The 11,436-nt window shown below is 48.0% G+C and overlaps 10 protein-coding genes across 10 annotated transcripts; 5 read left to right on the top strand and 5 right to left on the bottom strand. All coding sequences in view use genetic code 12, as the record gives it.

Moving 5' to 3' along the window:
• Positions 1-343: 343 nt before the first annotated feature.
• On the bottom strand, positions 344-973 carry DIURU_001256 (uncharacterized protein; the record flags this gene model as incomplete). Its single annotated transcript, XM_034153780.1, has 1 exon — positions 344-973. One exon carries the CDS (start codon positions 971-973, stop codon positions 344-346), a length of 630 nt encoding a protein of 209 aa, XP_034013987.1.
• A 286-nt stretch (positions 974-1,259) lies between these two features.
• On the top strand, positions 1,260-1,736 carry VMA11 (H(+)-transporting V0 sector ATPase subunit c'; the record flags this gene model as incomplete). The annotated part of the gene is made up of 1 exon (XM_034153779.1): positions 1,260-1,736. The coding sequence occupies one exon, from the start codon at positions 1,260-1,262 to the stop codon at positions 1,734-1,736; it is 477 nt and encodes a 158-aa protein (XP_034013986.1).
• Positions 1,737-1,809: 73 nt separating this feature from the next.
• On the bottom strand, positions 1,810-3,207 carry RVB2 (RuvB family ATP-dependent DNA helicase reptin; the record flags this gene model as incomplete). Its single annotated transcript, XM_034153778.1, has 1 exon — positions 1,810-3,207. One exon carries the CDS (start codon positions 3,205-3,207, stop codon positions 1,810-1,812), a length of 1,398 nt encoding a protein of 465 aa, XP_034013985.1.
• Positions 3,208-3,592: 385 nt separating this feature from the next.
• DIURU_001253 (uncharacterized protein) lies at positions 3,593-4,147 on the bottom strand (the record flags this gene model as incomplete). The annotated part of the gene is made up of 1 exon (XM_034153777.1): positions 3,593-4,147. One exon carries the CDS (start codon positions 4,145-4,147, stop codon positions 3,593-3,595), a length of 555 nt encoding a protein of 184 aa, XP_034013984.1.
• A 179-nt stretch (positions 4,148-4,326) lies between these two features.
• DIURU_001252 (putative serine/threonine protein kinase) lies at positions 4,327-5,418 on the bottom strand (the record flags this gene model as incomplete). Its single annotated transcript, XM_034153776.1, has 1 exon — positions 4,327-5,418. One exon carries the CDS (start codon positions 5,416-5,418, stop codon positions 4,327-4,329), a length of 1,092 nt encoding a protein of 363 aa, XP_034013983.1.
• A 115-nt stretch (positions 5,419-5,533) lies between these two features.
• Positions 5,534-5,992, top strand: MED9 (Med9p; the record flags this gene model as incomplete). The annotated part of the gene is made up of 1 exon (XM_034153775.1): positions 5,534-5,992. One exon carries the CDS (start codon positions 5,534-5,536, stop codon positions 5,990-5,992), a length of 459 nt encoding a protein of 152 aa, XP_034013982.1.
• Positions 5,993-6,340: 348 nt separating this feature from the next.
• On the top strand, positions 6,341-7,171 carry DIURU_001250 (putative rhomboid protease; the record flags this gene model as incomplete). The annotated part of the gene is made up of 1 exon (XM_034153774.1): positions 6,341-7,171. The coding sequence occupies one exon, from the start codon at positions 6,341-6,343 to the stop codon at positions 7,169-7,171; it is 831 nt and encodes a 276-aa protein (XP_034013981.1).
• Positions 7,172-7,593: 422 nt separating this feature from the next.
• Positions 7,594-9,303, top strand: DIURU_001249 (uncharacterized protein; the record flags this gene model as incomplete). Its single annotated transcript, XM_034153772.1, has 1 exon — positions 7,594-9,303. The coding sequence occupies one exon, from the start codon at positions 7,594-7,596 to the stop codon at positions 9,301-9,303; it is 1,710 nt and encodes a 569-aa protein (XP_034013980.1).
• A 160-nt stretch (positions 9,304-9,463) lies between these two features.
• DIURU_001248 (uncharacterized protein) lies at positions 9,464-9,889 on the top strand (the record flags this gene model as incomplete). Its single annotated transcript, XM_034153771.1, has 1 exon — positions 9,464-9,889. The coding sequence occupies one exon, from the start codon at positions 9,464-9,466 to the stop codon at positions 9,887-9,889; it is 426 nt and encodes a 141-aa protein (XP_034013979.1).
• A 29-nt stretch (positions 9,890-9,918) lies between these two features.
• Positions 9,919-11,256, bottom strand: DIURU_001247 (uncharacterized protein; the record flags this gene model as incomplete). Its single annotated transcript, XM_034153770.1, has 1 exon — positions 9,919-11,256. One exon carries the CDS (start codon positions 11,254-11,256, stop codon positions 9,919-9,921), a length of 1,338 nt encoding a protein of 445 aa, XP_034013978.1.
• Positions 11,257-11,436: the final 180 nt, after the last annotated feature.

Genomic DNA, 11,436 nt, shown 5'->3' with positions numbered 1-11,436 from the left:
CCCCAAGCCGAAGAAAAGAAAATCAAGCCCTGCTGTGTTTGTCTTGATGAAAAGAAGAAGCGTGATGAGTGTCTTCTCTTCAACGGCCAAGAAGGTGGCAAGTGCGACGAGATGATTGCCGCTTACAAACTGTGTATGAAGGGCTTTGGCTTTGAAACCAACTAAAAATAAGGTGAAAAATTGGTTATTACCCGTGTATATAGCTATTCTATAATCAATGAACTCCTTTGAAGCACTAGTTTTTACAGATTCAGACGCCCAAGTGTTATAGTGTATTAGTCATCAAATCTCGGGGTTTGACTTTTTAGCTTGGAAGCAAAACTCAAGTAGCACCTAGAGAATTTCAAACATTATTCAACTCAAGAAACTTATATTTGCGGTGGACTTGGTCGACTTCTTCGCTTCGTTCAGGCAAGTCCTCGACCGCACGACTCAATTCGTTGATAGCGTAGTTTCTTTCTTGAACGATCTCTGTTGGATCTAAACGATAATTGGGTAACGACAACTCAATGTTGTCGATATCACGGATCTCTTGCATGATTGACTCCGCCGCTCGGTCTACCACCTGTTGGTAACTGTCGGCAACCACTGATGGTGCAAGTGCCCGAAGTTCCATCACCTCGTTCGTCACACGTTCTGTTTCTGCCACTGCATCTCGAACCTGAACCTCAAGTACCGGGTCCACAGGTTCATACTCGACTTTTGAGCCGTGTACTAGTTGTTCAAGGTGATCAAGGGACTCGATATAGTTACCGTCCACCGTTATACCATGTCCCATGTCAAGTAACGTTTCGTAGAAGTCCTTCTGAAGGTAGGCTTTGACCTTACTGCTGTCTGCCTCGTCATCAACTCCATTGGGTAAAGCTGCCTCAACTGCATCAAATCGAAGCCGCAATTGTTCAGCTACCATCTGCTGGAACTGGGCCTGCGTGAAATTCACCGGCTCAAACTTATCTGGTCGAAGTGAAGCCATATCATAGGCGACGTTGTTTGGGTTGAGATTCAAACAATGTGAGCGCGTTTGCTACATACATACCATGTATCACTCTTGACAACAAAAAAGGAAAAGAGAAAATGGGCAATTAATGAAGAATGTAAGTTCATGAAACTTTGTACATCACCAAAATCCGCCAACAATTGCCAACTCGGTGACAGCAGAGGTACGTGGTGATGTAATTGTATATTGCCGTGGCGCTACCATATTTAGCACAAGTCGCACTCATGGTCAACGCATACATCCCACGACCACCACCAGTGAAATGTCAGAGTTGGCACCCGCGTTTGCTCCCTTCTTTGGGTTCTTTGGGTGTTTTGCCGCTATGGTGCTCTCTTGTGCCGGAGCAGCCATTGGTACAGCAAAGTCGGGTATTGGTATCGCCGGTATTGGTGCCTACAAGCCCGAATTGATCATGAAGTCATTAATCCCCGTGGTTATGTCGGGTATCTTGTCAGTGTATGGTTTGGTGGTTGCCGTATTGATTGCTGGTAACCTCCTGCCGACGCTGGAATATACTTTATTCAATGGATTCATGCACATGGCCTGTGGTCTCTCCGTGGGTTTTGCTTGCCTTGCTCTGGGGTATGCAATTGGGGTTGTTGGCGATGAAGGGGTGAGAAAGTTCATGCACCAGCCCCGGTTGTTTGTTGGGATTGTTCTTATTTTGATTTTCGCCGAAGTTTTGGGGTTGTACGGGATGATCATTGCATTGATTCTCAACACTAAGGCGAGTGCCTAATACATTAAAGAATCGTAGCCAGTCTACATACAGAATATCAAAAAGCCGTTTCGTTTCAATTTAGTATTATACATTAATCAGTTTCCATTTTGTCGCCGTCGGTGCCAAAAGTCACTTGGCCTTGGTCATTAATCATTTGTGCCAGGTATTCTTCCAAATACTTGCACAGACGATCAGCGTCGTAGAACAAAGAGTAAGCCCGCTTCACGTCAGCCAAGTCGACTTCGTTCGATCTGCGCTTCAAAGCTATTTGTTGCGACACCGAAATCAAGTTAGCAGCATATCGTAAGCTGGTTTCCTGGCCGATCTTGGTTAAAAGAGCCAAAGCATCGCCACTCAACTCCACTTCCTCTTCGCTAGCACGAATCGACAAAATAGTCCGGATTTCATCACCAGAATAAGGTTGAGTGTGGATAATGATTACCCGGTCCAACAAGTCCATTGGTAATCCGTGGGGCGATTTGTAGTTCGTACCCCGAGTTTGAGACACCCCACGGTTGGTTGCCATAATGACAATAGGAGCAAAGTCATCTTCAAGTGCTCTGTTGATGAACGAGAAACATTCGATGTCCAACATGTGCACTTCATCTATAAATAACACCCCAGGAACGATCTCTGCCTTGCCTTCTTCCTTCCATTCGGCAACCTTAGTATTAATCTGGTCACGAACTTCCAGTCTGATTTCACCGGTGTCACCCGAGAATAGCGCCAAAAATCCCTGCTGTCTCGAGTTGATGACGTCGATTTCGTGTAACGACACAGTGTGCACTACTTCCTTCCGCTTTTGCAATTCGCCTTCGGGACATTGAACAAACTTGGTGTCAGGACCCATGGCGTCGTAGTCACGGGCACGAGCAAACGACTTACCCAACTTTGTGATCTTACCCAGCGATTTGTTGATAGAGATGACGTCACCAGCCAACACCTTTTCTTTGGTCAAGCCTTCGATCATCTTGTTACCAAGTTCGTAGATGGTTTCCATGTCAGTGGTTTTGATGGTCAACTTCCCCTGCTTGTGACCACCAGTCAACGAGCGGTCAATTTGGATTTCGACAACTTCACCTTCAATCAACTCAGTCTCCTCCTTGATTTTGATACCAATCAGTTTGCGGAAGGCTTGGGTAAGCGCCTCAGTCTTCAGTAATTCGTTGGAGTAGATTTCCGAACCAGCGATCAGGGTGAAGGGAACATCGGACCCCAAGCTTTGCGAGAGACCCATGGCAATGGCAGTCTTACCAGTCAGAGGAGGCCCCGCCATAAGCACTGCCCGCCCGGCAATTTTGCCCTGTTGCACCATCTTCAAAATGACGCCGGCGGCTTTTCTGGCCTTGAGCTGACCCACCATCCCTTGTGCCAGTTCCTTCGGTTGAAGATGGTCATCAAGACCAAGCCCGGTGATGTGCGAGTGGGCAGCAATTAGCGACAACCCGGAGTTGGAGGACTCTCCGGAACTAGTGGCAATTGTCGACATGTGTGTATCGGTGCTGTGTTTTTCACGATGCGCGACCTCAAACCATTTGACATACCAATAGAGAGAACATCAACAGCACCGGCTTGTAGCGACATTAAGTGATATAAAATACCAATTGAAGTGACATTTGACTTGGTTTCATTTATTAAATTGGTGAGGTATCGTTTGACCCAACTTTTTGAAAATTAGAGGGCGATTTTTAATGAGAAAGTCGCAATAGAGACAATCAGTCCGACAGTTTCTGAAACATAGTAACACTGTGGAGTCTATCGACCAGATTTCAGGGTTTCAGATGCTTTTGCCCTGCCTTGAGGTAATTGCTGCTTGAAAGATGAACGTGTCTATTTTATGTATTCTATTCAGTTGTATTACGTTTTAAAGGCCATCAAATAGATGACAAGATCTTCTTCAATGCCGAGCACCAGCTACTGACACCATCACTACACACCATAAACTCTACCAAATCCTTTTTGAGCACTGTGAGGTTTTCGCCAATCAAGGCACGCCCGAGGAGTGTAGCAACAAACTCCTTATGCGTAGCGTTCATCGTGTCAAGGGGTATCTTTGCTTCATAGAACGCCTTCTCTTTGTCCAGTAGCTTTGTCTTCGCTAAGACTTGTTCGAGAAGCTCTTTAGGATCCAGAGACTTCAATAACGGTGTCACTTTATCTTCAGTTTCGGCAGGAACTTCCAGGGACAGTGTTGACAGAGACGTCGGTGGAGGCGTAGGCGGAGAGATCACGGCAAGACTGGCGGTGGACGGGGGCGGGCTGGACACCGTGGCGTGATTGAGATCGCTAACCAGGTTGTTGTTTGAAGTGTGGTACACGCGTGTTCGTTTTGATTTGGTCACCAGCGAGGTCAGACTGCTAGCACTGACCACAGGACAGTCATTCCACCCTTCCACCTTGTCTCCTCGTTGAGCACTTGTAAGCACCATGGCTTGTGATCTTGTATTTCGCAACCGTGCGGAACGGCGTTAAAATTAACATGATTTACCACGCAGAGAAGATCAGGTGATGGGCGCGATAGGAATCGTATATACTGTAATATGTCGTGGCCCATACTGCAACCACAAAACCTAAATAAAATGAAACATATGTGTAAAAGAAACTCGTGTCAGGCTGACCGAGAAAGCAGAAGTGCCGACTCTAATAATTGCAGGATTTTAGGTCGCTGCGTGGGTTCCATCTGTAAACACAGCTTAATGATATCAATGAGCTCGGGCAGGTAATCGTGGTTCAGCGGCACTTGATATTTGCCTCTGGCAATGGCTATATTAAGATTGGCGCCTTGTTCGAGTTCTAGTTTCTCAAATGGCGAAAACCCAAAACAACAGCAGTATAAAAGGCACCCAAGTGACCAAATGTCGGTGGCTTCTGTGATTTCGCAATTGTTAGGCACCTCAAGAAGTTCTGGCGCCCGATAGGGTAAAGTGCAATGCTCCAGGGCAAAGTCCTGGAGAGTGAGAGCCTGCTGGCGGTTAGTGATTTTAATTCGAGCTTTACCACACAGTCCTAAGTCAACAAGTACGGGAATACCCTCGGGGCCAAGCATCACGTTGGCTGGCTTAAGATCGCGGTGAGCATAGGGGCAAAGCTCACTAAGCTCTGTAGTGTTGGGGGATGTGAGTGGAGCTGGTGCATCTTCTTCGTCGCTATGAAGAGGTAACAATGCGTCATCCTCGTTTTCTGCTGTAGACATCGGTGCCGCCAGCGTACCGACGATTTTTTTATATGAATGCATCACCTTAACACCTCGACAAATGCCAATAAATATTCGAAGAATTTCACTTTCAGGCATGGTATTGTTGCTGAGAACCATCTCGTTAATGATATCTTGTAATGACCGTTCAAAGTACGGCAACAAAATATAGATGGTTTTGGAGCCATCCGGCTCCTCAGTCACCAGCTCCCGTAGCAGCTGAATGACATAAGGGGTCAGAGTTCGAGAAAAGCGATGGTAGTTTCGAATCTCTTTCATGGCAAGCACATAACTGTCGTCGTTTGACCCGAAGGGGCATCTGATCTTCTTCAATGCATATTGCTGGTCATGGTTAGAGCTCAGGGTGACGAGATACACGTAGGAGAAACCTCCCTCGCCAAGCAATCGCTCAATTTTGTAGTGTTGGCCATTGATATTGAGGCCTGGCAGACTAAGCTCCGGGAAACAAGGCAAACAACACAGGATCAAGCTCCATATCGCGTTCATTGAGGCTGATGTGGGGAGAGAGGCAACGTTTGTGGGTTTATTGCGTGCGCGACGGATTTCGAGTACCTAGCTGCGACTGTTTAGTGGGAGCTGCGGGAGACCTGTTTACTTCATCATGAATACTCCAGCGGTGCCGCTGCCACTTGCTAATGTGGTTCTGGCTGATGACCAGGGGACGCTGTCCGCTGACGATGTTGAATTCGATGCAATCGAAAAGCTCAAAGAGTTCGAGGTATTGCCCACGTTATACAGCCTCCTTCACGACTTACAAACGGGACATATCAAAGCCAAGGACTTTGACAACAATGCCGGGAGTTTACGACTAAAACTCTCATTAATCCGTCAATACTTGTCACAAATTGAAGGCATCAGCGAAACGGTGAAACTGCGAGAAGTCAAAATTGACAATTTGAAAACCAAAAACTACCAAAAGTGGGAGTTGCTCCAACGGATTAAACTGCTGATTCAGGACGGTCAGCCCGCTTTGGAGGAGGATGCTGCCGATGACGCCAACACTAAAAAGTCCGACACCGAAGCCAACAAAGATGCCGATGGTGACGTCGAAATGAACTAAGATTTTAATTTCTATTCGGATCCATTTTGCATATCCTCAGAACTATTTTGCATTAACTCGTCGTGATGAGTGTCGCTAGCGGACCAAAACATCAGAAGTTAACCCCCGCACCGAACACGTATCTTGTGTGTACAAAGAGGTAACGCGCACAAGTAAACTTCAATAACACGCCGTTTTTCATAACCAGATCTAATTTACGCCATAAAAAATAAGAGTATAGAGGTTCATCCTTGTTACATAAATCAAAGCAGTAATCTACGACTGCGCTAAATGTTTGTCCACCCCTCCATGTAACCACGAAATTTTTATCGTGATATGTAGCGTCGCGAAATTCATCCTTCCATCAAGATGGCACCCACCGTTGAAATCCACTGGGGGATGTGGAACACCTACCCCGCGTTGACGGTAGGGTTTCCCTTGTTCACGTTATTGATGCTCATCATAAATACCGCCACCGGAGGGGCGGTGAACAAAGCCCTCGCTCTTTCGCCCACAGTGGAACCTCTGCTCGACTTGTTGAACCGATTACTGTTCTTCCAAGTCGTCCACAAAGGGTTCTTCCACTGGGCTCTCAACATGATGGGTTTGTTTACCCCTATGATGTTGTTTGAACGTACCCACGGTACCGTGTACACAGGGATCACGCTTAACTTGTTGGCGGTGTTCTGTGGCATCCCTTACTACTTGTTGGGAAAAGTGTTTTACAAAAACGCCGCCGTGTTGGGTCTGCTGGGGTACGTCTTTTCGTTCTTCACCTACTACTGCTGGCGGGAGTCTCGCGTCAATCGCGTGGCCCGTCGCTACGTTGTGGGCAGCAAAGAGGTGGAAATTCCCACCGCTGGGCTCCCCGTTGTGATCTTGTTATTGTGGACGGCGATCTCATGGGTGTTTGACTTACAAACGTCGTTCCCTGGTCACGCTATCGCCGTGGTGTTGGGTTACCTTTTGGGTATGGGACACATGGCTAAGTTGTACCCTCCGTCGACAGCTATTTTGTGGATCGAGTCGAAGGTCAGCAAGGGAATTGACCAGTTGGCTCCGTTGGTGACTTACTACCGAGAAGAAGTGTCGAGTGGCAACCGTTCCGTCGACTACTCGCCCATTTTCTCATTCGACCTCGAATCCAGCGCCGCGGGACCCGGACAATTCGTCACCGAATCGCGGGTGTTGGGGACATAGCTCACGTATATAGACTGAATCAGCTTAAAGCGACATGTACAATGCCACAACCCTCGACGGGTATCATACCATGTCCGTGACAACGACATCCGCACTTTTCGGCCATGTGACAAATAACCTATTCAAATATACGCTTTTGCGAAAAGCAACCAAGACGGAAATCACCGAAGATTGGGTCTTTTCAGTCGGAATACCCCGTCGATTATAGTCCACAATAGTTCTATTTCTCATCATTACAAGTTAGTCGTTGTCGCATAATAATATTCCAGCATCACCCCCAGACATTAAAAATGCTTAATGCCGCCCCCCAGGCTCACTCGCACCGTCCTTCATATAGCTCCCGACCCCCACATTGGTGAATTCAGTTAAAAACAAATTCTTCTAATCGACGGTGATATACGTTTATACCCCGTCCCGCGTTGATGAATTCTGACGGTGGACTATCCAGAAAGCCCGACGATAAGCGCAAGAGGAAGCGGAAGAAGAAGAAAAAGCTGGCGCCCCCGCCGACGCCCGTGGCGGAACTGATGACCACCGATCGCAGTCCTCTGAAACGGCTAACCAAAACGGTTCTGCCCCGTCGACAGACGTTGATGAGATACAAACACAGCGACGAAGACCTCGGCGAATCTCCTATCAAAGCGGCCAAGCTGAAATTGCGGAAACCGCTGGTGGACAACTCAGCAACTCCGGCAACCACTACTCCTACCGATCTTGCGGGGGCTCAACCGGTGGTCAATTTGAACATGGAAGAGAAAGTGACGTTGTTCCGCTATAAGTCATCGAAGATTCTTGTATTTGACGATCTGCCTGATGATGTTAAACAGTCACTGGGGCGGCTCCTCGGCCACGGGGCGATTGAGATTTTCCAACTTCATAATGGTGATGTGACGTACTTATCGTGTGGACCATCGCTCATTTATCCTCTTCTTCCTAAGCTAAAAGTGCTTCGAATTGCATTCAACCAATTCATCGTGCCGTTGGCTTACCCCGAACGTTATTGGAAAATATTCATCAATTCTGAAGAGCCTAACGTGGTACAAGTTTTGGAGAACACTTTTGAGTCGGTGGTGAAGTACCGTAATCTCTGGAAGCAGGATCCTGAATATGTCGACATCAACAAACAACCAGCAGAACTCAAAGAATTACTGGTGGATGGCGACATTCCCCAATTCGAAATTGCTCTGGAGCTTCCGCCATCACCGCCACTGGCACCGCTTTCTCCGCATCAGTTTAGTCCCGAATGGGGGATTCAACGAAAAGTGAGCGATCAGTCAATCAGTACTGCTATGGCGTGCTTGGAAATGCTGAAGCCAACCATACAACAACCCGTTCCCACAAGGACTAATCCGGTCTTGAAGCCGGTTCCACAGAGAACAACGGCGAATAACACCGGCTACATGACATTTCATCAGCAGCAGAATTATGGTTTTATCAACAGCCGCAATAGTGGTACTTCTCGACAACGTGATGATGATGCGAAGCTGGACTCATCTATGGACTCATTGCTTGATGAGTATGAAGAAAGCATTTGTCAACTGAGACTGATGGCGCCTCTGATAGCTCTGAGAAGAAATCTGAGACGTAATTCGATTGCGCTGAAACGTGGGCTGATGTATCGCCAGCGTATTCCGATTGATGAGCATTTCCCTACTACGTCACTTCTGGAATACAATCGTATACATAACACTCGGGGTCTGCGTCAATCACTGTGCAGTGAATACCACCCCCCACGTGACGATTGGGACTATAACCAGAGGCTCCCCAAATCTCGGTCTAACTACAGTATGAACTCCACCAACAGCGATCTCAACTCCACCTACCGTTACATCTATAAGTCGATTGCTCAACGCAATATGCGGGCATATCCAGGAGAGGACATAGCAGCCCGTAAGCTACCAACGGTGCCCCCGACACCTCCGATCCCCAAGCAATATCTCGATACAGGCTCAGTCCTGAGTGCTGGTCGCAGACATATCGAGTTTGTTCCCAACAATTCTCTGTCGCAACGCAACCACAACTTAGACTCCTCAGAGATCTACACTCTACTCAGCACCTCTGGGAAGCGCGGGCAGCACCCAGTGGAGGCCAAAGCATCTAAAAGCTTCACCCAAAGATTATTCGGCTGGTAATTGCGTATGATCTATATGATTCATGACTATAATAGAGACAGATAATAGTTCACTTTGTAGTGCTTCGCAATTTTAATGGCGACCGCCTAGATAACGCACGCGCGCGCACGCACGCGTCCCTGACCGTCACATCACCACCTCCGCCACCACGCCATTCGCCATGGTTCAGACTCGAAGTCAGTCGAAGCAGGCCAAGCTACCACAGGGTAAGGTGAGCAAAGTTAAGTCCTCGTCCAAGCGGAAGAAGCCAAGCCCTAAGTCGACGCCAGCGACCACCCCGCGGAAGCCGGAGCGAGCATCTCCATTCACTTCATCCCTGCCATGCACTCCTGGGGACCATTTCCAGCCATCACGAGTTTTACAACGTTACCGAATACCCAGCTCGCCGCCATCGTCACCACTCAAGACGCCGCCCGGACCAGTGTTAAACCATCTGCTGTTCATTGCCGAACTCAACCAAACGCGCAAACGAGACAGTGTCTTGTTAAAAGAGCATGATAAACGAAAGCTGACTAGTTTGCTTGCCTGGGCGGCCATGAACGGTCTTGATGAACCGAATGATACCCAATCATCGGCTACTGAGTAATGAGTGATATGTCTAACATTTATATATAATCAATTCGAGTCTACCCCGAGGAACGTCGCCAAAATGCCCAAGTCGTAGGTTACTTTGAGGACCGAGGCCACACAGAACGTGATCCATTGAGCTCCCGATTTCGTCAAAAACCCAACGACCATGGGACCCGGGATATGGGCAAGAGTCTTCACCACATTTGTGAACGCAAACACCGCAGTGCGATCATCATTGGGAACGATGGCAGCCAAGAAAACGTGCTTCGGGGCTACGTCCATCAGTTGAGTCAGTGCTCTCAAAAAGAGAATTGCAAGTGTCACTTTAAAGGAATCCGGGAAGGGAATAACCCCGAGCAAAATTGAACTTGGCAAGTGGGTACCTACCATAGTGAGCACCGGTCCGAATCTCTTGGTGAATGATGTACTAAGCAATGACGTGAAGGCTGCAATCACTCCAGTAGTGAAAAACACCAGCCCCAAGTATGACGGGGGAATACCAAACTTATGCTTGATGAAGTACGACAACCACAGCAAAGGGACAAGCGAAGAGGCAAATGCGTCAAGCCCAAAAAGCAACAGTAATTTGACAACAATCCCGAATACGCGGTGGTGAAGCTCGGGCAAAAACTTGCGCCAGAGCGAGTTGTTCCGCGAGCGGTTAGGTTCCTCAGCGGTCGGAGCCACCAAAGGCGTTTGTTCATCGGCAGCAGGATCAGGCGTCACTTGTCTCGAAGCTTCCGATTCCACTTGAGACGACATACTGAATGAGAGTACTGCCATCAACGCACCCACAGCTGCGTAGCCCACCCACACGGACTTGTAGGACTCAACTAAAGTGAAGTCATACTTGTCTTGCATCCAATCAACTACCCAGCCTGAGAGCTGAGCCCCAAACGCTTGACAAAACGCCCCGCTGAAGTTGTACCACGCGTATACATCAGAACGGTGATCTGGGGGGCTAAGCAGGGCAATAGCGCTTTGTTCAATCGATCTGAACGCCCCCACTTCACCTCCACTAGGAGTCAACACCCCGAAGAAGGCGACAGTAGCAAGAATGTAGATATTTTCCGTCCACGCAAACACCAAGCCGGTAACGATAATAAGGAGCGAGCTAAGTAAGATCACCACTCTCCGACCGACTTTATCAGCAATGAGCGCCAAGTAGAAACTCAAAATCAAATCACCCACGAAGGTCAACGTCATAAACAACCCAATGTAGCGCTCATCGATGCCGATGGTCTTGAGGTAGATAGCAAAGATAAGAGCGGTGGCCCCGAACGCCACAAGCCGGATCATGCGAAGGGCGATGATGAAAAACACATCCCGATGGCTGTCGGCCAACGTCTTCAACCCAATCTCCAGGAGGAGGAAGTCAAACATTGTTGATGAAATTTCACAACGGTATCGCTCCGTGTGCTTAAACGCCGCAATCGCATTGTCTAAGCCACAGTGTGCATAATTGATTAATCAATTCTTGCAGTTATACACGCCACAAAACATTGGTGGAACTTGATTCTATCGAATTGGACGAGATGCTAGAGCGTCAAGTCGCGTGACGCT

Source organism: Diutina rugosa (assembly GCF_008704595.1).
Source record: "Diutina rugosa strain CBS 613 chromosome Unknown scaffold34_size146191, whole genome shotgun sequence".
NCBI classification, from domain to species: Eukaryota; Fungi; Ascomycota; class Pichiomycetes; order Serinales; family Debaryomycetaceae; genus Diutina; species Diutina rugosa.
The sequence above is the reverse complement of the archived record's forward strand: the minus strand, read 5'-3'. Positions and strand labels throughout refer to the sequence as shown.